The sequence below is a fragment of the Onychostoma macrolepis genome, chromosome 02 (assembly GCF_012432095.1).
Source record: "Onychostoma macrolepis isolate SWU-2019 chromosome 02, ASM1243209v1, whole genome shotgun sequence".
In the NCBI taxonomy this organism is placed as follows: domain Eukaryota; kingdom Metazoa; phylum Chordata; class Actinopteri; order Cypriniformes; family Cyprinidae; genus Onychostoma; species Onychostoma macrolepis.
Genome location: NC_081156.1, coordinates 33,346,734 through 33,368,965, shown reverse-complemented (window position 1 = coordinate 33,368,965; position 22,232 = coordinate 33,346,734). Strand labels below are relative to the sequence as shown.

At 31.9% G+C, this 22,232-nt stretch overlaps 1 protein-coding gene across 4 annotated transcripts in view; it reads left to right on the top strand.

The window, feature by feature from the left end:
• LOC131531932 (piezo-type mechanosensitive ion channel component 2) overlaps positions 1-22,232 on the top strand; it is a 99,247-nt gene that overhangs the window by 30,841 nt on the left and 46,174 nt on the right. For 3 of the 4 annotated variants that reach the window (XM_058763139.1, XM_058763155.1, XM_058763129.1), the window contains 12 exons: positions 2,319-2,586; positions 3,717-3,930; positions 9,294-9,462; positions 11,186-11,308; positions 13,061-13,096; positions 13,924-14,053; positions 14,731-14,918; positions 15,393-15,623; positions 16,917-17,031; positions 17,131-17,339; positions 18,679-18,827; positions 19,040-19,213. In XM_058763139.1, the coding sequence (XP_058619122.1) occupies positions 2,319-2,586; positions 3,717-3,930; positions 9,294-9,462; positions 11,186-11,308; positions 13,061-13,096; positions 13,924-14,053; positions 14,731-14,918; positions 15,393-15,623; positions 16,917-17,031; positions 17,131-17,339; positions 18,679-18,827; positions 19,040-19,213 (2,006 nt within the window). The remainder of the gene's footprint in view (positions 1-2,318; positions 2,587-3,716; positions 3,931-9,293; positions 9,463-11,185; positions 11,309-13,060; positions 13,097-13,923; positions 14,054-14,730; positions 14,919-15,392; positions 15,624-16,916; positions 17,032-17,130; positions 17,340-18,678; positions 18,828-19,039; positions 19,214-22,232) is intronic. The other variant, XM_058763149.1, reaches the window with a different exon arrangement.

Genomic DNA, 22,232 nt, shown 5'->3' with positions numbered 1-22,232 from the left:
TAATACCAATACTACTACTAATAATCATTCTTCTTCTTCTTCTTCGTCATCTTCTTCTTCGACCTACCAGAATATTTTTTTTTTTACAAAAGTTTATTTATAGTAATTACAATGCAACAATAAATATTATTATTTTATTAATAATACTATTAGTATGATATATAGCTAGTATATATATCATAGCTACCACAAAATAATAAAATAATAACAACATTAATAATAATAATAATAAGTATTATTATTGTTTATTTAATTTATTTTTTATTATTATTATTAATTCAATAAAAGTTAACAAATAAATATTACTACTTAATACAACAACAACAACAACAACAACAAAATAATAATAATAATAATAATTATTATTATTATTGCTATCTAATGCTACTAGTTGAGCTACCAGAACTTAGAATTAACATTTGTAGTATTTTAATAATTTATTTTAAATATGTTTGAATAATAACTTTAAACACTGAAAGATTGACTTTTGTCCCAGACGATTGTTTCTTACTGTGCTGCAGTTACATATCTCTCATATCAGCCCATGCTTTCATTCTTCTCACACGATAAAATAATTCCTTTTAAAATAAATAAAATAACTCCTTTTATTACACAAAATGAACCTATATGTGTACAATAATGACTATGCATTGTGTTTGGATGAATTAAGTTTGCATGCATTGCCAGCTCAGCAGAAGTGTTGTAAAAGAACTTTACTATGTGAAATGTCATAATCACATTTTTCTGAACTCCACCCAAGTAACAGCTTTCCAGATTTTTGTTTTCCCAGAGAGAAAGCCTTACAAAACTCATGTTTTTCATGAGAACAGGTTTATTACAATATGTTATAGAATGAGGAGAAACTTTTTCTTTTTTTTTTTTTACTAGACTTGTAAAACAGCTCATAAGTATATTCTAGCTTTCCTCATGTACCAACTTGATATCATCAGCTTTTTAAAATTAGCCATCTAAAGAATGGCTTAATGGTCTGATGAGAGCAGTAGTTTTATTTTATAACTTTGTTAATTTAATGTGATAATTTAATTTAATTTTTAAATGATCAGTAGTCTTTGGTTTACATTACAACCATTAGCTATGATTTGGTACATTCCCAGAAGATCTTCTAAATGGTTGTGTTGTCAACTCTAGAGTACGCTTGAATATAGATTAGACATAAACTAATCACAGAACTGTTTTCTTCATGTTGATGGTACTTTTTTTTTAAAGCGTGATGAGATGAAATACCAGAAGACATTAATAAAGTTAAAGTTAATAAGAGATACTGGAGGTGTAAAGAATTGCCTGTAGAGAAATGCTGTAGCTAAACGTTTACTGGTGTTTATGTGCTACTGTGAACAGGAAGTAGTTTCCTGTGCTGAAGGCTATACATATGGAGCCATTATGATCTTATTGTTTGAGTGTGAGATCAGAGTTAATCTGAACCAGATTAAACAACTCTTAAACAGGCAAATGTCCTTAAAATGGACTTGTGTACTGCTGACTGTGTAGTATATACTGTTTACTGCCTAATATTTGATCTAAAGTAGTGTATCAGGCAGTGTATAGCATGCTATGAAAAACATCAAGTCATGCATTTTTTGTTCTATTTTTGTACTGTGAATTGTATTTTTCATCCATTTTATTTCAAGTTAAATAGTACTTTGTTTTATTTATTTATTTACTTACAGTAGTTAAAATGACTTATTATTATTATTATTATTGTTGTTGTTGTATGTTCCTTAGAAACCAAAACTTAATAATAATAATACATTTAGTTATAATAATTGCAATTGATTTAAAATAATTAATTATTTAAATTAAATAAATTATTCATTTATTAACCTAATAATAATAATATTAATTGTAAAGACTATTATTACTATTATTATTTTTATTATTAGGACTTATAATAAAAAATATTCCCAACACACACACACACACACACACAAACTTTCATAACTTGAAATAAAATAAAATTTTATTTCTTTAGTTAGTTACAAATAGAAATTATTATAGACTAATAAAAATGACAAACACAACTAAATTACTAAAACTTTCAAAATTAAAATGTAAACAGAAAATATAAAAACATGGAAACTATTTGTTTATTTTTATTATTAACAGTTCATTAACATTTATTAACATTAAAAAAAAGTTATGCATTTTTGGTCTGCCATTTTTTTGTCATTGGGCATTTTTGTACTGTCAGCTTTTTTCATCCAATGTACTCTGCACATTTTATCAATTGTTTTAGGTCATATGGGTTTGTATTCATACAGTAAATGTGCATGATTCTTATGCTCTGTGATCAAACACAGGAGGAGAATGACGAGAAAGTGGAAGATGATGATGATGATGACGAGATGCTCTATGACGAGGACTTTGATGCAGAAGATGAGGCAGAGGAAGAGGATGGAGAGGGAGGAGGTCTGGAGGAGGAAGAGGAGGAGGAGGAGGTGCAGGAGAGCACAAAGATGAAGATTCTGCGCAGAGTAGCAGGAGTCGCAAACAAATTCAAAGAGATCATCGGTAACCTCATCACAACCGCTGGACAAGTGGTGGTTACCATTCTACTGGGATTAACAGGTGTGCATGTGTGATAGATGCTTTCATATACACTGCCATTCAAATGTTTGGGGTCGGTAAGATTTTGAATGTTTTTGAAAGAAATCTATTTTATTTTTTATTTTATTTTTAAATGACCGATAGACTTTAGGTTATGTCACAACCATAACCGTCATAAACCATAATCTCTTCTGATCCAAATGTCTTTTTTAACATTATCAATGATTTTGCTGTCACTTTTGATCAGACGAATGAATAAAAGTATTAATTTCTTTCAAATAATAATAATAATAAAATAAAAACCGTAAACTTTAGAACGGTAGTGCAAAATCAAATGAGATCATTTTGCATTTAATTATTTGATATATGTCATGCATATTTACATACATTTCTGTGAAGAAATGTCCAGCTCATATTTAATCCTAAAACTCAAAAGCAAATATTTTAAAAAATTAGTGCTGGGCAATGATTAATCGCGATTAATCGCATCCAAAATAAAAGTTTTTGTGTACATAATATATGTGTGTGTACTATGTATATTTATTATGTATATGTAATTACACACACATGCATGTATATATTTAAGAAAAATATGTTATGTTTATATATATTAAATATATTTATATAAAATATAAATGATATGAATATAAATATATACATGTTAATACATGTAAATATTTTAAAATATATACTGTATGTATGTGTCTTTATATATACATAACAAATATACACAGTACACACACATATATTATATAAACAAAACTTTTATTTAGGATGCGATTAATCGTGATTAATCATTGCCCAGCACAAAAAAAATACATGAAAAATTAATATATTTTTTTGTAACATTAAGAATTTTTGTATTATTATTATTATTATCATCATCATCATTATCATTATTATTATTATCTTTTAATTAAGCTCACCCTGTCCCTAAATATTCATTGGTTATACTCTGAAAACTATAAATATTATCCTGACTGTACATAGAAAGTCCTTTTCAAATTAAATAATTTATAATTAAATATATAAAAAATGTCACAATGCAAATGAATATTAATGTAAAAATTCTAAATATTAAAAAATGCATTATAAATTAAAAAGTCTGTTAGTAGAATGCAAGTCTAATCTGTCTATGTTCTGGTCTCCAGGTGTCATGCTGCCCTCTCTGTCCTCAGCCGTCTACTTCTTTGTGTTTTTGGGTCTGTGCACATGGTGGTCCCTCTGCAAGACCTTCGACAAGCTCCTCTTCAGCTGTCTGTGTGTCCTCATGGCCATCTTCAGTGCTGGTCATCTCATCATACTTTATTCCAACCAGTTCCAGTTCCTGCAGGAGGCCATCAGCCTCAACGACAGCTACACCAGGTCGGTTTCTTCATGTCATTCCAGACAGACTGGACGATGATGTGATCAGATCAGATCTCTGTGTTGTCAGAGTCCTTGTGCAAACAAAAATCTCACTGGATTATTACAATTAATGGCAAAAGGAATGTTTTGAAATGTATTTCCTATTGACACACTACAGCAAAAGATAACAATAACTGCCTTAATTTTAAATTTTTTGGCTGGTGAAAATACTAGTGGACTTTTGCACAGTAATGTATAATTACTTTTAATTAAATTGACTATTTGAACATATTTTTCCACTCCTTCACAGTTGCATATTACATTTTGAATACTTTTTTTTTTTTAGATTTCACTGCTTTTATTTTGATGCATTAAGCCTGATACATAAATATAATCCAAAAACTCTTCAATCTTATTTTATGAAAATACTGTACATGGTAAAACGTGTTCATTAATATTTTTGAACTCAGCATGATCGAATTAGATAACATTAAACTTTTTTTTTTTTTTCCCTAATCAGCAAATTGTTTTATGCAAATAACTTGCTCCATATTAATTATTTATAAATCGGTGGGCTCTGAATTTATGTTTGCACGACAGTGCCAGTAATGCTCATATAATATGTCATATGTTTAATGTCATCATATGCATATTAATCTGCATCTGCCGTGTGCTTTAAATAATGAATGAGAATGAGAATACCCATCATGCCTGAAGCGAAACAATGCCTTATTTCCTGTGTCTGGACTCTGATAGACACAGGGTTCAGGCGGTGTACAGATAAAAAGTCCTGTGTCCCATCTGTTAGGTGTGTTCTGACAAAGGCCGGTCCACAAAAGAGCTGCAGACGAACCACAGAGTCACACGCAGATCAAATGAATATAGAATCATTAATGCATTTCAGCCAAATCATGTATGTATATGCCAAAGGAATGACTCATTCGTTGTTTTATAATCATTTAAGTAACATAAACATTAACTAAGTATGTGATTAACAAGACCTGTGCATGCCCATCTTACGTAAATACTTTACAGCGGAGAAAATGACAAAAGTGAGACTACTGCAAGCTAACCAAAATCATTCAGGTGTTCCTTTTAATTTTAAGTATCTCAATTCTTAAATTCAGAGATCACTCTTTTAGTCTGTGCTGTTTTCAGTTGATGGGTAAATAAAGCTTCTCTAAACATTTTTGAAGTGCGTCTCCCATCCACTAATAACAATAAGCTTTGTGCTTTGTTACCTCTAATAAACAATTTCTCAGCTTTTGAGTTTTGTGAACTTTATCATGAAATCCAAACAATAAATGGCCCTCTTTAATGTTGTGAGAGATCACTGTATCTTCCTGTGTAGTTCAAGCAGCACGTGAACCGATCATCTCTTCCTCTTTACTACTAGTTATAGCACGAATAAACACGAATGAACATCAGTAGGCATTTTGATAGATACAGTGCATTTTACTTAAATGTGTTATTAAATTTGAACCTGTGTTTCAGTAAACAAAACATTAATAAAATACTCAATGTTGCTTTTATCTCAAGAAAGTTGAAGAAAGTTGAAGAAAAAAAAACACTAGTGAGGAGCTTATTTTATATTTTTTATGAAAAATACCTTGTGCAACAGCCTTTTTATTGAGCGTGATTATTATATATAATAAATAGTAGTTAAATATAAGAATCAAATTAATATAAGTAGTCATTATACTCATAGTTGCAATTGTAATACTAAACTGATGTACCTAGTGAGGTGGTTCCCTTAAAGTATTAGTACATTTTTTCCCCCATGAGATGGTTTAGCCTTGAGAAAAATGTACATGTACCTGAAATATTTACAAACTAATTCATTTCAAATCATGTTGTGTGATATTGTATGTGAAATTTTGATATTTTCATAACATACTTATACCGTAATAACTCTAACATTAAGGTAATGCCATGTTATTTTGTTAATAATTGTAGCTCAGATATTGCTAAGCGTACCATGCCATTGTCTATAGCATAGCAATTCATAGCACAAACAGATATTTGGTAAAATATTTTATTAAATTGTAGATGTTTAAGTATGTTAAAGTTATTGAATTAAAAGTGAAAATCTCAATCAATTCAATGCATCCTTGCTAAATAAAACTGTTAGGCTCAAATGGGGGTAACAAAATTAAAATATACCACAAATAATCAGTAATACAGCATAGAATAAGTCATATTGATTACTTTTAATGTGATTTTATGATATTTTGTCCCCTTTTTAAACATGACCACAAAAGGCAGAACATCATAAACCGTTGTGTAATTGTTCTGGTCCACAAGGTGCATGGAAAGAAACCAGGAACTCTTCTGACGTCAAGGGGTCAGAACAACCAAAAGATGGAGCTAAAAAAGTAAAATCATAAACGACACAACACGACAACAGTGCTAAAAAATAACCAGTGAATTTTCATTCTTGGTCAGGTTCTAAATTCTGGACTTTTAACATTCATTCTTCCTTCATCGATTGATTGACAAATCCTTTATACTGTAATCAATAGAAGATTTTGTCTTTTGCACAGTAGCGTTTTCCTCATATCACTACTAAAGGCAGTCAATTAATGTAGGCAAAACTGGACTATATAAGTTAAATATTATCTTTATCTTTAATGTTACATCTGTTCTCTGGTAGCTGCTGATGCTTTCCAAAGTTTGCTGCATATGTAGTTTTAAAATCACTATTAGAAAATGACATTCAATATAAGCAACAGTGGACATTTAGATGTTTAATATAATTTCTCACGTGAAAATGACTGAAATGAACTATTTTCATTACCTGTATCATCTGTTTGGTAGCTCTGATGTGACTCTGTTTCTCTGTGAAGCTCATGGTCTTGCTTTGAGCAATTTTTTTTCTTTGCATAAAAGTTATGGCACAATAATTGACTTGTTTTCATCAGTTTTTTTTTTTATCCACACCTTGTAATGCTACTTTGGGTGAATGCAACTCCTGTGGCTTTGAGAGAGTGCTCCGTAGAGAATCTGACGCTGTCCATGCGTATAACCTGGCCTGTCCTTCTTGATCATGGCCACGATGATGAACGGGACGCTCTGTTCTGCCATTGGATGCCGTGGTTGTTTGTAGAAGCCTCTGATGGAATTGCTCAAGTTGTTTCAGTGCTTTCTGTACAGTGTTCCGGTGTCACGGCCTTAGAGAACACCGGTGAGCACAACTGGTGCCCTGTACACCCCAATCCTGGTTGCCAGGTTGATGTTCCCGTGGTTTGGGACTCTTGTGCGCTTGGCTGGCTTTGCTGATGCATGCTGAAATTTCCTTGTCTAGCCAGTAATCAGAAGGGATGATGCTCCCGAGGTACTTGACGTGCTCGACTGTCTTCTGCCTTGTTCCCACTTGTGAGGCTGAAGAGATGTGCAGCGACACAAAAATAATATTAAAAAAAGTAAATAAAACACACACACACATTTCTTATAAAAACCTCATGGTTTGTACTGTAATAAAAATAATCACAAATGTACTTTATCATTTGAATGATGTGTTAAGAAAATAATGTGAAAATTTCAATTAACAATGGAGAAAACCTAAAATGTATATCATTTTTTGCTAAACCCGTCACAATGCATTAGATGCTATCTTGGCTAATTTGGCCATGCTTTTCAGAGCAGTTTTTTCGCATTGGGCTCATGCCTGTGATGCCTTAAATGGCTGCAACAAACAGAGCGGTGCTGTGTATTTCAGCACTAGTTGTCCTTCACCTCATATTTCCAGCTGTATTCTCAGATCTGCTCAGGCTTAGGCTGTGTATGATCTGCAGGTGCTGATGGACTGATTCTGCACCTGTTCCTGCTCCGTCTCTCATGCCCTTGATGCTCTTCATGGGCATCGATTCCACCGACTGCGTTTGCTTGGGCTGTGAGAGGCCATTAGGACTATGTTTAGTAGAGCAGCCTTGTTTGAACTTCATAGCGGCCTGTTCTTTTGTCTGTAAATGTGCTTCGTTATGCTGTTTTATTTTCTTAAGCCATTATTGGATATTATTAGAGTTTGTTTTAGAAGAAAACACTATTTTAGTCTTTCTACTTCCATATTACGTTTAATTATGTTTCTTTGTATAATGTAGTACTTGCAATTTCTGAGTGAAATAATTTTCGAATGAGCCAAATAATTTGTCCAAAAATCATTATTTTTACTTATTATATTACGTCATTATTAGTCATTATTTACTGACTTTGTACAGCAGAAAGAAGGTCTGATGTGTTTCTGATGTATTTCTCTGGGTGATTTCAAATCAATTGAATGTTTAAAGCCGCTTTTAAGGTTTGCACTTCATTGTGTTTGCGGTTGTGATCTCAAGGTTAATTAAGTCGACTGAAACTCAAGTTAGAAGTGCATTGTGGTCAGATAAACTCATTAAACGTAAACACCCTGTCAACACTTACTTACACTGCAAAAAGTGCTGTTCTTCCTCAGTATGTTTGTCTTGTTTTCCAGTACAATTATCTACGTTCTTAAATCAAGATACATTTATTTGAGCAAAATGACAAGATATTGAGGCTTTTTTAAAGGTTCGACAAAATGTCTAAAATTAGAAAAAATATCATTTTTCTGATTTTTTTCAGAACGTCTTTTTCTTTCCCAAATAAATGTATCATTCATTCATTTGATTCAGACATTCATTCATACATACATTCTTGATTTAATGTTTCTTATCCTGATATAAAAATATTTAAATATTTGTACCGGAAAACCAGACAAATATACTAATAAAAACATCTTTTCTTTTTTTTTTTTTTACAGTGTATCAACTTGTTTACACACTGTAAAAAGTGATAAGTTGACTTAACTTAAAAAAATTGAGGAAACCCATTGCCTTAAAATTTTTAAGTATATGATCATTAAAAAAATAAGTTCATTGAATTGTCAAGTTCACTTAACTTTAAAAAAAAAAAAATTATTATGTACTTAATCATTTTAAGGCAACGGGTTTCCTCGGTTTTTTTAAGTTAAGTCAACTTATCACTTTTTACAGTGCATCCTTCCTTTGAATTCATAAATAGAAATAGACCATAAACCCACTCTTTTGTGCTGGTCTTTATCAGTTTTTCTTTGTGAAAGCAGTTTTGGCATGAACAGTAGAAACAGCCGTTGTTGTGTAGTTAGTGGTGATCTGGTTGGAAAAGACTGTGGCCTAATTGTAGTTGACGAAAGACTTGTCGCCTTGATCTGCATGACTGTTGAGTAGCAGTGTTGACAGCTAGTGCTTTCCGCATCACTTCCTGTTTTTCCCTTAACATAGGCTGTGGTCATGTGATCATTTCTGTCCCAGTCACAGCTAGAGAAAGAAGCAGAATAAAAATGATATCATCAAAGCAAAATGACCTGGTTTACTTTTTCTCCACAGTTTGTTTGGCATCTCCTCCATCGTTCGAACCGACTGTTCCTCTACCTGGAAGCTTGCTGTCAACAGTGGTCTGAACTGGCACCATTTTGTCAATCCCATCATGCTCTTGGTGCTGTACTACACACTGGCCACCTTGATCCGCCTGTGGCTGCAAGATCCCATGTTCATGGTGAGCCTAATGTCACTCAAAGTGAAGAAAGTACTAATATTTTAAAGTGTGTTTTAAGTATTATTTTAATGTACACACTGCCAAAAAAAAATATATTATTATTTTATTTATATGTTCTAGTTAAAAATATCCAAATATCTTTTAAATGTTATACATTAAATTATTTTTGTCATTGTCATCATGTTTTAAAGCGGAAACTTCACTAAATTTGATGTATGGATACAAAAAAATCCAGTGGAGAAAAAATGGTGAAAATAATGAAATTAGGAAAATAAATAAAGTAGTTTATTGTGTTTTTTTTTATCTTTAATGCTTGAAAGCTTGTATCAATTTAATGCATTTTTCATGCACTTTAATACAACGAAATTGATTTGTATATATTTAGGGATTTTACAAAAGGCAAACAACATATTGAGGACAGAGAGACAAACATATATAATGATTTATTGGTCAATTAAAAATTAGTTTCAAGAAAACATTTGTAGTTAAAATAAAGAAATATGCTAAATTGCTTAATAAATAAATAAATGTGAATATTCCTTAATAAATATTAGTCAACTGTGTGTATATTATGCTTTGCTTATATGAAGAATGGTTATTATTATTAAACTAAAACTTAAATAATTTTTGTTAATTTAAATAAAATGTAAATAAAATGAAAAAAAAAACTTTAAAAACAATTTATAAAATAAAAATGAATAAACTATGTAGACTTTTAAAATGAATAAAAATGACAATAACACACAAGAAAATTTCAGAAACTTGTACTAAAATTAAAGTGAAAACAAAATATCAAAATAAAATGTCATTCAAAAATATTACCAAAAAAATCTTGGATGTATAATAGTATTTCAATCATACTAAAATAACACTGATATGAAGACGTATATGTGACCCTGGAGCACAAAAGCAGTCTTAAGTCGCTGGGGTATATTTGTAGCAATAGCCAAAAATACACTGTATGGGTCAAAATTATAAATTTTTCTTTTATGCCAAAAATCATTAGGATATTAAGTAAAGATCATGTTCCATGAAGATATTTTGTAAATTTATTACCGTAAATGTATCAAAACTTCATAATTAATATGCATTGCTAAGAACTTCATTTGGACAGCTTTTAAGGCAATTTTCTCAATATTTAGATTTTTTTGCACCCTCAGATTCCAGATTTTCAAATAGTTGTATTTCTGCTAAATATTGTCCGATCCTAACACACCATACATCAATGGAAAGCTTATTTATTCAGCTTTCAGATGATGTATAAATCTCAATTTCGAAAAATTGTGGTCCAGGGTCACATATGATAGGTACGTAACAATGCACAATGCTGGTTTGATCTCTGTCCACATGCTGTCATGACACGCTGCGGTTCTCGGGTTTATAGAGCGCTCAATAAACTCGGTCCTTCAAAACCTCACATGCATGAGCTTATTGATTCACATGCCTCTAGGTTTGATCACAGCATGATTTCATGATTTCCTTGTCGCCGTAAATCTAAGTGATGAGAATAACCGGTTGCGTGACTTCACAGAGAGATCAATGATGAATCATAAACGCCGTTATGCCTTCATCTGATGAAATGATTAGTTCAGTGTTGTTTTCATCTTATGACTCCATTAGGCGTGTTTATCATCTTTGGCGTTTTCACTCGTAAGCTGCTCCATGATACATGTTTTAATTTCACTCACTGAATATGTTTGTGTGTGTATTGATCTCTCTCCAGCAGGAGAGTGAGGAAGAGGAGATAAACGAGGGAAATGAGACCGCGGAAAACAGCTTCGTTCACACGTCGATTGGGAAGCGGCTGCTCTGGTGGAAAGCGCATCAGAAAACCGAGGAAAGAAATGTGAGGAAACAAAGAGCATTTTTAAAGCTTAAATTAAGAAAACGTCTCACAATGCTAGACTTGATCTTAATTTAATTCAATTTTAAAGGCCACGAGTCTGAATTTAACATGCATGTAATGAGGTCATAGACCAGTGGAACAAAAACATTCAAAATACACTTTAAATTGCACTTGATCTATTTGTGTCTGTAGATTTGAATTACAATACATATCTTTAAAGTGATGTTTTTATCTCCACTTCAGCGGCACTAAAATTTACAGTTGTATTCCTATCTATATTCTGAGGGGTTTGTTTATATATAATTTGCACTGATTTATATAGCATTTTATTCCTAAAACATGGTGAATTTTTTTTTTTCTTTTTTCTGGTTGTTGACAGTATTTTCTGATTTATTGAGTGATCCAAAATCCCTTCTATAAAAACATTTAACTCTAATATATCGACAAAATTAAATACGAATTTTGAACCTGGCTTTGTCCAATGTTCAGATTTATGAAAATATTTTGAAGAATGTGGGTAGCCAAAGAATGTGTGTAGCACTCACATTCTTCAAAATATCTTCTTTTGTGTTCATTGGAAGAAAGTAGTTTCCCTATCCTTTTAAGTCAAGACAGCTCAGGTAATTGGGGCATAAAAAAAAATTAATAGTTTAAGTAATACATTAAGAATCACAAACATTCCAGAAATTTAAATGAGGCTCAAATGAGGCGTTAGCTCATTAAAAAAGCACTTATAGATATATTTCTAGAATATATATCTGAATATTGGATAAAGTCAGGTTCAAAATTCTTGTTCCATTTGGTTGACGTTAGAGTTAAACGTTTTTATAGAAGGAATTTTGGATAACTCTTTTTAACACTCCATAAATAAAACAAATATGATCAACAGCACGAAAAAATGAAATAAAACTGTTTAATTTGGAGTTTGCAAGTCCTGCTGAAGTGAAGAAAAAAATGAACAGCCTTTAAAGATATTCATTTTCACCATGTTTTTAGGAATAAAATGTTACACAAATCAGTATGAATTATATATGAACAAACCCATAAATAAAACCCTTCAGAATATATATATATATATATATATATATAGGAATAAAACTGTTAAATTTGGTGTATGCAAGTGCTGCTTAAGTGGAGAAAAAAAACTCACATTCTTTAAAGATATGCATTTTCACCATATTTTTAGGAATAAAATTTTATATAAATCAGTGCAAATGATTTATGAATTAACCCCTCAGTAAAAACCTTCAGAATATTGGTAAGAATAAAACTGTAAATTTTAGTTCATGTAAGTGCTGCTGAAGTGGAGATAAAAAAACACATTTTGAGAAAGCATGGCCTTTAAAGATATGTATTGCAATTAAAATCTACAAACGCAAATAAATAAAGTGCAATAATATAAACACTTAAAAGTGTATTTTGGAAGATTGTGTTCCACTAGTCTGAAACAACACGGTATGAAAAGCCAAATATCACAAAATTGACTAGTGCATAATTTTTTATTTTTTGGCTACAGCATCAAGATGTCCATGTTATCTTAAACTTTAGTGTCCATCCTCTCCGGTCAGCATTAAAGGTTTTTGAGCTCGCATCGGTCTGAGTGCTGGTCTCTATCTGTGAATAGCGCCGCTGTACTTTGCTCTGCTCAGCGCTGATGTTAGAGAACAGCATAATGTTATCGACCCTCCTGTGCTCATCAATACATTCACCTTGCCCCGTCTGCTGTCTTTCTTTCTCTCTCTCTCTCTTTAGCTCATTTCCACTCAGGACGGGTACAGCACCTCGGAGGTTTGCTATCACTGTGGTTTTGCCAAGTCTTATGTAACTCTGTGTCTGCAAATTTTAACTGTACAAGACAAATATAGTGTGATTGATTTGAGCTTTTAGCAGCTTGTGTCTGTGTGTACGCTGCTCTCTTGATGTGGCATGATTCAGTGGCTTTGGGGTGAAACTTGATCTCTCTGGGTGAATCGCCAAAACCGTTAAATGAAAAGAAAAAGAAAGTCCCTCTAAATTTTCATGACTAGTCGTTTTGTAAATCTCATTCAATTTAATTTCCCTGTTTTTAAATAAATAATATATATCGTTATTAATATTAATATTAATATTAATATTAATATACTGCAATACACTGTGCAATTTTTATCTATAATTATATATTATTTAAAATATGTAATAATTTAAATATATATATTTTTTCATATTTCCCATTAATCCCATAAATCTCATTAGATTTAATTGATTCTGTTTTTAAATAGCAATTGTTGATCATAATAGCATTACATTGATATTAATTGCATATTAATTATTGTAATAAAAATATACTGTATCTTTTATTTTTATTTTATTTATTTATTTATTTTTGTATTCTGGTAAGGAGAATTTGTAGCAAAGTTGTGGTTGATGAAAATGTCACGATGCAAACAAAAATCTTTGTTTTCTTTATATTAAATATAATTGCTTATTTATTTCTCTTTTGGGCATTTTCTTGTTGGTTTTGTGAGATTCACCCATTTTGACAAGCAAAGATTTTTAAAAACAATTATAATAAAAAAAAATTTTTTTAAAACGTTGCATGCTGTATATTAATGTCATTTTTTTGTGTTGCTATAAAGGTAGTGGTGATTAACTCAAACGGGACGTCGTTTGATTATGTCTCTGCTGTGCCCATTGAGAACGGACCGGTCAGTCTGGACATTTACTCAACTCCTCAGTACAAAGTGGATCAGCCTGTCGAATTTGAAGGTGACATACCGTAAATACACATCCGTAGATATCTTTGAACTGAAACACCTATTAAAACAATTAAACTTCTAACTCTATATTCTACCCACGGTTATCATAAAAATAATTTTTGTAACTTGACATAAATGTTAACTAAATGAAAATATAAAAAAAAAAAATTTAAACAGAAGTATAGATTAATAAAAATATATACAGACATACTTAAATGGCAGAAATGCACAACAAAATTTCTAAAACTAACAAAAATGAAAATGAAGATGGAAAATAAGCAGAAAAATAAAAACTAATTCAAACTGTTAATAAAAATTTAAAACTATAATAGTATCTCAATAATACTAAAATAAGAGGTTCTATCATCGCTTCGATCAAAATATGTTTAACAAAATTTAGATGAGAAGTAGATAATAAAAGCCAGTTTAAAAACAAAGTGCAATAAACTGTTCTGTTCTTCAGTATCTAGTTTATTTGATACCGAGGCTGGTCAAAAACTGGGGCAAAACCAGTGACAAGTTCTTTTTCAAAAGCGCTCATTGCACTATAACCAGGTAGTTTTTAAACACGACTAACTGATAAAAATAGCACCGCTGTCTGTGGCTGAGACTAGTTCCTGCTCATTCACTGACATTTTTTCTTAAGTGAACAAATGGAAATTACTGTTATTTTAATGCTCCACACAGAGAAGACGGATGAAAACACAAATGAGATCTTGGACTCACAGCTGGATGAGGAAGAGGAGAAGACAGATGCGGAAGACGAAGAGGAAGAAGAAGAAGAGGAAGAGCAGGGCGGACCACCAGGCACTCTCGTGAAAGTGTTCAAGTTCATTATGAAGCAGAGCTACATCTGTGCTCTAATTGCTATGATGGTGAGAAGGTCAAAGGTTTGAAGGAGGTTAAAGGGATGGTTCACCCAAAAAATGCCATCCAAGATGTAGGTTATGTATTTTCTTCAGTAGAACAGTAAAGAAGATTTTTAGCTGAAATTGTGGTCCTTGGCGACTCATAAATTGCAAGTCAGTGGGTGCTTGTTTTTGAGAGAGAGAAAAAAAAGCACATAATTTTGTGTTACTTAACGTTTTTTTTTTTTTTTTGCTTTTTTTAATTCTCAAAAATCTTGCATTTTACGAATAACCAAGGACCACGGTTTCAGCTAAAAATGTTCTTTACTGTTCTACTGAAGAATATAGTCATCTACATCTTGGGTGGCCTGAGGATGAGATTTTAATTTTTGGGTGAACTATTTGAAGATCTACATTAGATTTTGTGTAGGAAATGATTCAACAAAAAGCATTAAAATATAAACCATGACATCTCATCATCGATCTTTCTTCATTTCTAAGGCATGGAGTATAACGTACGTTAGCTGGCTGACGTTTGTCTTTCTGCTGTGGTCCTGTACTCTGTGGATGGTGCGAGACCGGAGGAAATACGCCATGATGACCTCGCCGTTCATGGTGGCCTACGGGAACCTCCTGTTGGTCCTTCAGTATATCTGGTGTTTTGAGCACTTGGATCCAGTGCCGGGTTTCTTTCTGAAGATGAAGGTGCCCTTCACTGAACTGAGCACCAAGGTAACAATTAAACAATGAAAATATTGAAAATATGTATATTAGAATGTAATATGTGACCCTGGACAACAAAACCAGTCTTAAGTGTCAATTTTTGGAAATTATACATCATCTTAATCTTTCCATTGATGTATGGTTTGTTAGGATCGGACAATATTTGGCTGAGATACAACTATTTGAAAATCTGGAATCTGAGGGTGCAAAAAAATCTAAATATTGAGAAAATCGCCTTTAAAGTTGTCCGAATGAAGTTCTTAGCAATGCATATTACTAATCAAAAATTAAGTTTTGATATATTTACTGTAAGAAATTTACTAAATATCTTCATGGAACATGATCTTTACTTAATATCCTGATGATTTTTGGCATAAAAGAAAAATGGATAATTTTGACCCATACAGTGTATTTTTGTCTATTGCTACAAATATACCCCAGCGACTTAAGACCGCTTTTGTCCTCCAGGGTCACATATATATATAAAATTGAATTAGTATATTTGATTTTAGCCAAAACCAAAAATTATTAAGATTTTATATTGCTTTGAAAAAAGTATCTTCTGCTTATCAAGACTGAATTTATTTGATCAAAAATACAGTAAAAACAGTAATATTGTGAAATATTATTACAATTTAAAATAACTATTTTCTAGAAACTTAGAAAAAATATGATCAAATATTATTGCTGCTCAATTATTAATAATGCTGGTTATTATTAATATTAAAAATTTTGCTGCTTAATATTTTTTTTTTTTTTGTGAAACCCGTGAGGCATTTGACTTTTTCATGATTATTTGATTGATATAAAGTTTCGATCTGTCTTTGCTGAATTAAATGATCAGTTTCTTTTTTTTTTTCTTTTTTTTTTAATGCTACTTGTGATCCAAATTTTTGAGTGGTAGTGTATCACAGTTTACACATTGAAAACACTGACAATAATCAGAAATGTTTCTTCAGCAGCTTTGACTCACAGAAATACTTTATTATATTACTACGTTTTATTATTATTATTATATTGCTTTTTAAAAATATATATATTCAAAGAGAAGAACAGTTATTTGAAATTGTAATAATATTTATTACTGTTTTTACTGTGTTTTTTAACAAATATCTGCAGCCTTGGTAAGCAAAAGTCTTCTTTCAAAATCATACTGACCCCAAACTTCTGAATGAAGTAGTATGTTTTCTATAAATAGGGCAAATATGTCATTTCTGTGTAATATTCAACAGATAATTTATTAACCCCGTGACAGTTATATAGTTATAGTTTACTAATGTGTTTTTGGCATCGTGTCTGTAGATTCTGTGTCAGCTGAGTTTCTGGCTGCTGCTCAGACAAACTTTGATGGAGAGACAAGAGAAGATGGAAGAGGAAGCAGCTCTTTGTGACGTCCAAGTAGATGAGCAGAAAAAAGGTGGCTTCTTCTATATGTGATGTACAGATTAAATCTTGTAATAGCAGAAAATCTTCTGTTATATACTCACAAAGAAATAACTTTCTATGTGGTTTGCAGAGGAAGAAAAAGACAAAGAGGAAGAGGAAGAGGAGGGGGACGAGAACGACCTGATGCATGTGATTGGGAAACTAGTGATGGCTCTGCTGGTGAAATACTGGATCTATATCTGCGGAGGAATGTTCTTCTTTGTCAGCTTCGAAGGAGAGATTGTCATGTACAAGATCGTCTACATGATGATGTTTCTGTCCTGCGTGGCTCTTTACCAGGTGCTGCACTGCTGTCTAACCAGTACAGTACAGTTCACACTCCGCTAAAGTACAAAAAGTCAAATAAAAGTCTAATTTTGAGCTCCAGGCAAAAAATGTGAAAAATGTCACAAAAATGAGTTCATTAAGGCCCTTGTCTAGCAATGCCAATGCTCCAAATAGTAATTAAACATCTGAAATGATCTTTATTTGAATGCTCGTATTGCTCGCTTCTTGGCGACTGGTGCTTCCCTCAGCACTAGCACAGATGTAGTTATAAAGCGCAGCATTACAGCTTTGTGAACATCTCAATAGCGTGAGTCTGAACCAGTGAAATGTGATGTTCAAATCCATGCTAAACAAACGTTCACGCTGACTGACACATCCGAAGTGTGCGCGTAAAGATGCATCTCTCAGACAGTGCGTGATCCTGAATTACGATATTTCAAAATATTCACGCAAACATTATCTGCTATGTATTAAGTTGGTGAACTGTTGGGGAAAAACGTATAATGTTATTTCAGATGAGATCCTTGCATTATAGTAGGTCTTAATATGTAGGCCGTCTGTCTCATTAATGCTAATCTAACAATAAAAGAAAGAGGGAATTACTCGCTGCTCTTGAATGAATGGCTTTTGTAGTTTTACTTATCTGTTTATTTGTTACAAAAACACTGGAGTCATTTTTACATTTGTTTTCTTACTTGAATGCTTCTGTTAAGTGGTAAGATGAAAAAAGTAACGTACTATTTCATTTGTTTCTTTCTTATATTATTATTTGTTATACTATTTATTTGCATATTTGTTCTAATTTTGACTAAGAAAGATAAAATTAAAAATAGCTTTATAGTAATTATTATTAAGAAAAGAAGTGGAGGAAAAGATGCAGTGTTGCTAGGTGATTTTGCTTTTGAACTCGATTTTTCGATCAAACGGGTGCAGCTCAGTCATTTTTTTGTTTTGTTTTTGTCCAATTCCAAACAAATCACACATCATTTTGAAGATTTTTTTTTTTTTTTTTAAGTAGAGATTGTGAAAATAAAAATAAACCATTTTTAAACAATTTTTCAAATTTGCTCATTGGGACTTATTTTGCCAGCACAGGTCACCATATATTTTATGCAAAAGAAAAAAAATGGGGAACTATATACAGTATATTTATAAAATTAAAATAGGCCTAGTTTTATTGTAAAAATGTTGTCATTTTGCATTAAACAGCTGCCTATTTTATTCAAAATTTTATATATAATTGTATAACTATAATGTATAAAATAGATGAATAGTTATCAATTTAAATTACGACAGAAGTTTAATTTCTGGGTCAACTTTTCCTTTGACAGAGCGGTTTTGTTCTCCTCAGGTGCATTATGAGTGGTGGCGCAGGATCCTGAAGTACTTCTGGATGTCTGTGGTGGTATACACCATGCTAGTGCTCATCCTAATCTACACCTGTCAGTTTGAGAACGCCATCGCTAACTGGACCAAAATGACGGGCATACCAGAAGAAGTGTGAGTTTCGAACATTCTTAGATGTGTTTGATCAGTCGAACGTACCACAAACCGTACGATTCAGACCCTAGTCAGCTGCCTTGTGGTCTGTTAAACCTTGTATTTGACTAATATACACCTTGTATTTAAGGTGCAAAGTATGTCAGTGCTGCCCAAAATGAAAGCGTTTTAAGTCCGAATAATGCAGTAATGGTTCTCTGTTTGTCTCTCAGACTGAAGGACATCGGTCTGGTGAGGTACAGCCTCGCTGATCTGTTCACCCGTATCTTCATCCCCACGTCCTTCCTTCTGGTCTGCATCCTGCACCTGCATTACTTCCACGACGGCTTCCTGCAGCTCACCGATCTCAAAGCCGTCATCAGCAAAGAGCAGAGCACCATTTACAGGTGAGAGACACTTTCCCGCCAGTCACAGCTGAGGCTAACAGGAAGTGTGGAGATGATGTCATTTAAGGAAAGGTCATGTGTCATAAATGAGTCACATTTGTAATAACACAAATGCATACGTGAAACCACATTTCAAATCAGCTATTTTCTTAGTGAAACAACAATAATTTGAGTACGTGTTATTTTTAGTAATAATAATTATGATTAAAGCAATGGACCACCAGAGCTAATGTTTAGTAAACATTTAATCATTTTTTAGAATAATTTGAATATTTAATTTAATAATTTTTATATAATATATATTTATATCCTAATTTTAATATTTAATTTCATAAATTCAAGAATTTTTTATTAATTAATCGTTATGAATAATACTTTTTTTTTTTTTACTTTTATAATAATGTTTTAAAAATAAAGTTTTATTCATAAAGTTTCGCAAGCGCCACGTTGCTGTTCAGAGTAGCAATACGCACTAATAATAACAACAACAATCATCATGTTTTACATCACAGTAGTAATGAGGATTGTTTGATGAACATTAACTCTTGTGTTGCATTGCTTTAATAACTAATTGTAAACAGAAAATGAGTAGCAATATTTTACTTGTACTAGAGGTGTGCAGAGTTCATTTCATTGTCTTGTTGAACTTAACTTACGATTGTTTCATCCTCGTGCCTTGTTTCCTCATTTCTTCATTTCTTTCATGATCGTTTTCTCTCTGTTGAATCTGCAGAAGTGTCATCCTTGTTTTCCGTGCAGACAAATCAATCTTTTTTAATGCAAATCGATTTCTTATTTTAACCAATCATGTGCTCCCATCTTTCCCTGCCATCCCTTACCTCGCAGCTATACTAAAGTCAGTGGTCGTATCTATCTGATCGTGGATAGGTGGGTGACTGCTTGTCTTTCTCTGGCATCCATGGAAATAACAGTCAATGTTCACCTTTTCCCTGAATTCCCAAAATCCCTCATTCTTCTCACTACTCCTGTTTGCCAGTACACTCTTTTCTCACTTAAAAATCCGCTAGATTCCTGAATAGATAAAAAAAAAAAAAAAAAGAAAAAAAAAAGTATGACGTCACTCTGTCAGTGACCTGGTTTCCTGTCTAGAACTTTAACGTTTGCTTTAAATGTTACAAAATGTCAAAGTCAACATGAAACTGCACACAAAAACCATTTTACTTTTTCATAATCAGATATATTTCCCAATGAATACAAATATTTGGATAACAAGTTATCCAAATGGGGGTTAGTCATTATCTGATGATGAATAAAATATAAAGTTGATGAAATAAGGTTTTCCCTCATTGAATATTCATTTTCATTGAGAAATATGCAGCCGAAGGCCAAGTTCTCAATCCAGAGCATTTACAAAAAATCTAACTTTATTTGCTAATATCACTGTATCTTTATTAGATTTAATGGGCAGTAAAAGACTGCGTTAACTATGGTACGATTACCCTCAACAACAGCCTAAAAAAATAACTAAATAAGGTGTTTGGCTGTTTGTTCATTTCAGCTAATAACCCACATATGCTCAGTGACATCAGCCAGTTAGTGTTATTTATATACTTTTATAGCATTTATTAATATTCTGAATTAGATTTTCAGTTTTAATTTGAATTTAGTTTTTTAACTAAGTTTATTTATATAGCAAATTGTATACACAATGGCAATTCATAAATGCTTTACATAAAAGGGATATAACATAGTTCAAAATAATGACGACAGATGCATAAGAAATTAAGTAAACAAAAGCAAATAATGAAATCATTTCAAATGTAAACATTTTATTACAAAATAAACTTTTAAAATGTACTGAAACATATATAATAATAATAATAATTATATATATATATATATAATTTATATATAAGAATAACAATTTAGTTCTATGTTTTTGCCATTTCTGATAGTTTTTGATATTTCTATTTAGTCTTTACATTTTTATTTCTGTTTTAGTTGTTTTCGCTTTATTTCAATTAACAAAATAGTCGTAGTTTATGTAGTCATTTTAGTTACCAATGAAAGCCATTTCAGGCAAGTTATTTTGATAATTAAAAAAAAAAAATAGTTTGTTTGTTTTTGAATAAAAGTTATGACTGGAAACCCGTATTAAAATACTAAATAGGGTCGGTTTTGAGTTCATGTTGACTTTAAAACTCTGCCTGCTCAAATGCATCCCAGAAAGTTCTACTTGAGCCGGTATATCCCGACGATAGTCCCGCTCTCAGACTCTGACAGGGAATGAATCTCCTCAGCATGTCTTTGAAATGCACGGCCTCTCCTCCTTAAAGAATCTCTCTGTCCCTCTTTCTCTGTCTCATCTTACAGTAATGTTCAACTGTGTGAAACTTTTCATTGCTTTGATTTCGTATATTTCCATTCTGTAAATTGCTTCAACAGCATCAAGCAAAAAATCTCTTCTCCTCAGAGCAAGTAAGTGTGGTATAAACAAGGTAAAGCTTTGACATGAAACCTCATCATGCAAGCGTTTAAACCCTTCATAGCAGCAAGACCATCCAGAAGAGGCCATTGCCACTAAAGTCTGACTGCAGAAATATTTGTTTTGGTTTTTTGGTCACACGATTCATGTATGGCAGACACGTGCATTGCTTCTTTAAAAAATAATAATGCAATCCGGCTTGTTCCTTACGGATCTAATGCACACGGCATCCATGTTTTCCACCCAAACCCTGCCTGTGGAATCCTGATTCAAGGCCATTTATTGGCCACTAACATTTAAATAACTGCATTTTATAACCCAAACTGAGCTAACTTGATCAGCATGTGATCTAAGTGTAAGGAAAGTATGGGTGATTCATCAATTACAGGAACTTTTCTTTCTCATTTTAAAGACAAAGAAAGAAGCTTTAAAGAAAATAAATACAAATGAATGATAATTCTTTTCATTGTGGCTTTTTATTAATGTTATTATTATATTTTAAATTTTTTGGGGTGTGGGGGGGGGGGTGTATTTTGATGAGTATCACAGTGCTAAATTTGCTAGAATTTCTGT